A 3,522-nucleotide genomic window follows, 5' to 3' on the forward strand; every position below is an offset into this window, starting at 1 on the left:
ATGAGTGACCGCGACCATTTGTGGATGAGGAGGCTCTTTCTCGTGCTCACCATCACCGTCCTCGGCCTGGTGTGCCTTCCAATGGCGGAGCCCGCGCGCTCTACTCCGTAGGGAGGACGCAGACTCACTCTAGTGTTTGTGTCGCGGTGGTTCCGCCGCTCCTTTCCTTCACGAGTGCACGAGCACCATGACCACATGCACATGCACGTAGTACGAACATCATTTACCCAAGGAAGCTAGCCACACAGGCAACTAAGCACAGTGGTGGACCTAGGATTTTAGCGAAGGGTATGTCGTACCAAAATTCTGACGTGCATATTGATAACTAGTTTATATATAAAAGATATGAGAATTATAAAATATGATAAACTAATTAGATGAAAAATATTTTTTCATTATGTTGTAAAAATTAAATTGTTGGACACATGCGTGTTCTTGTTGGTGCATGCAACCTTAAATTCGCAGGGTAATCAATCCGGGAACTCTAACAGATACAATCAGACTGTACTAAAATAAACATAAATTTGTGCAGAAAGATGTTACAAAAAATACAAAAGAACATTTTAAAATTAATCATGCACTTGACTACTAAAACTAAATTACTAGCCCCATATACCCAAAAATAGCTACATGGTAAAACACCGATGCATGGTGCAGCATCGTAAAACACCGATGCATGGTGCAACATGGTAAATTACTTGCATGTGTTTGTGCGTTTAATTACAGTATAAATACGAAACGTCCTAAATTTTAACACAAATGATTGTATGTTTTATTGGTACTAGTGTGGAGCCCGGTAGCATTAGGTCGTGAGTTCGACATCCCATCTCTGCGCATGCGTTTTTAATTATTTCTTTCTACACTGATAGGTGGGACCCGCCTGTAAGGCAGCACAAAGGTCAGATGTGCGAGAGAAAAATATACAGGGACGTTTGTGCAAAATTTACAATGCCACATGTCAGCTCTACAATGACTTGGTACCTATTTGCTCCCTCAATACAAGTTGTGGTACCGCGAGTTCACAGTTTGCAAGATGTAGTACTAAAGTGCACATCTGATACAAGTTGTGGTACTAAAAGTGTATATGATTCAAGCAAGAAGTATGACACGGAAATAAAATCTTTCATTGATACACATAACTTCACAGCTAAGGCATACTAATATTTCGCTCAATGAAGGTTCATTACGTAGTGAATCAAGCATTAATGGCCAGGAAATATCTGGAGGAATGCCATTCACCGAAGAAAAAAAAGACAAATTAACACCTCGCTTAGAACCGTGCCTGTTGAGGAAGAAAGTACTGAGGTGGCCTCTCTGCTTGCCGCTGCAGACCAGTAGACAGTAGTACACCGCGCCGCCGCACGTTCACCATTGCCCACTGCGATGAATGCGGAGGGCATGACGGGCGCCGTCACCGAGACCTGGCCGCCCTCTCCACGCGGCTCCTGATCCACCTCGGCAGCGACAAAGCCAACCTGGCCCTCTCACCGCCGCTGTCCTTTCACTCCGTCCTGGTGCTTCTGGCCGCCGGTGCCACGGGAGCCACCCTCGACCAGATCGTCTCCTTCTTGGGCCCGTCGACGGGCGGCACGGCGCATGCATCCCTCGCCTCCCATGTAGCCTCCGGTATCCTCACCGGAGAAACGGGCGCGGAGCCCGACGTACGGATCGCGGTAGGCGTTTGGGTGGACTCCTCGTTCCGGCTTAGGCCTGCCTTTGCAGACAAGGCCGCCTCCCAGTACAAGGCCGCGGGTCGACCCATGCCTTTCCAAGAAAAGGTAACTACTGATTTACTAGCATTTCTTCCTATTTCTGTTTTTTTGCGGAATTTCTACTTGCTAGTAGATTCATCGCCTCTGCTTGATGTACTACGTACATGCATGTTCAATGAAAGACTGAGGAGGCGAGAGTCGAGATCAATCGGTGGTTCGAGGACAAGACGGGCGGCCTCATCAAAGACCTCATGCCCAACGACCACCTCAGCAGCGACACCATACTCGTCATCGGCAACGCGCTCTCCCTGAGAGGCACATGGCTCGACCCCTTCGACCGGGACGACACGGTGGACGGCGACTTCTTCTTGCCCGACGAGAGCAGTCCTGTGCGCGTGCCGTTCATGACGAGCACAAACAGCCAACGCATCAGCTCCCATCCCGGCTTCAAAGTCCTGCAGCTGCCCTACGAGTGCAGCGGCAACCACCGGTTCAGCATGCACATCTACCTCCCCGACGACCGTGACGGCTTACAGGCTTTGGTCCGCGAGCTCAGCTCCGACACGGCCGGGCTCCTAGACCGCTGCGTCCCTCAACAGGCTGTCATGGTGGGGGACTTCAGGATCCCCAAGTTCAAGGCGTCCTTCAAGATAGAGGCGTCGGACCTTCTGAAGAATCTGGGGCTGGAGCGCCCGTTCCACTTTTCGTATGACTTCGCGGAGATGGTTGACTGCTCCGAGCCTCTCACGGTGGGCAGCGTGCTTCACCAGTGTGTCGTTGAGGTCGACGAGGATGGGACCATGGCCGCTGCGTCGACCGAAGCTGATGTGATAATGGGGTGCTCCATCGAGGGGGAGGAGCCTGAAGCTGTCGACTTCGTGGCGGACCACCCGTTCTTGTTCCTCGTCACGGAGGACCGGAGTGGTATACTGCTTTTTGCAGGGCAAGTCGTCAATCCTCTGCTCTAGTTCTGCTGCCTAGAGAATCCATGAGTGCTAGTGGTAGCCGTATTCTCTCCGGTAGCGCGAGTGGATTAATAACAACGAAAGATTATTTTGTCCTCCAGGGAAAAAATCATTTAATTGTTGCTGTCAACAACTTTGTTTGATCCATAAATCAGCACCAGGGCTTATCATGGTTTTTCCATCCCATGTCTTCACAAAAATCAAAGAAAATTGAGGAAAGAACAAATTCTGCACATGTTTTGCTTGTACGCGCATTATTCCTCTTCATGTTAAACATACACTCCAATCTCCATTGTGCAATCACTTCTTTTTTGTGTGTGTTCAATAGATCATAAGTATACCAAACCATTCACACACGAGATCACATAGAAGGTAGCGACTTTTGAGAGTAGCTTTTATTCATTATTTTCTATCAACACCACATGATGCACTCATTCTCTGACAGTCAACAGCCTTTCCTTTCCAAGCAATTGCTGGTACCAGTTGAGACTCTGGCACCTCCCAACTCCATCACATAGCAGATCATCGAGTTGGCGTCTTTCCTGAATATGTTGGGGCTTCCATCACTTGGATGTATCTAAAGCCCTTTGCTATAAGCAACTACATGTTGCGAGTCAGCACGATGTCTAGGAGTATGAAGCAATTCTCACCGCCTTTATCTGCCACAGCCGCTGAACCAGACAACCCACTAACTATAGAGCCGGAAAACATTCAAGTTCGAAGTAAACAGCTGATCGGCGGAACATTGCAAATTTCCTTCGAAGACGAGAGAAGTGTTCTTACTTGCGGAACAACAAGATGGTTGTGCCCCTGACCTTGATGAATCTCTGAAGTTAACGTACTGT

The 3,522-nt window shown here is 48.6% G+C and overlaps 1 protein-coding gene across 1 annotated transcript; it reads left to right on the top strand.

Moving 5' to 3' along the window:
* LOC127348228 (serpin-Z1-like) lies at positions 1-2,848 on the top strand. Its single transcript, XM_071818399.1, has 3 exons — positions 1-107; positions 1,331-1,778; positions 1,895-2,848. The coding sequence occupies exons 1-3, from the start codon at positions 1-3 to the stop codon at positions 2,678-2,680; spliced, it is 1,341 nt and encodes a 446-aa protein (XP_071674500.1). The 3' UTR covers positions 2,681-2,848.
* Positions 2,849-3,522: the final 674 nt, after the last annotated feature.

This window comes from Lolium perenne, chromosome 4 (genome assembly GCF_019359855.2).
Source record: "Lolium perenne isolate Kyuss_39 chromosome 4, Kyuss_2.0, whole genome shotgun sequence".
Taxonomy (NCBI): Eukaryota; Viridiplantae; Streptophyta; class Magnoliopsida; order Poales; family Poaceae; genus Lolium; species Lolium perenne.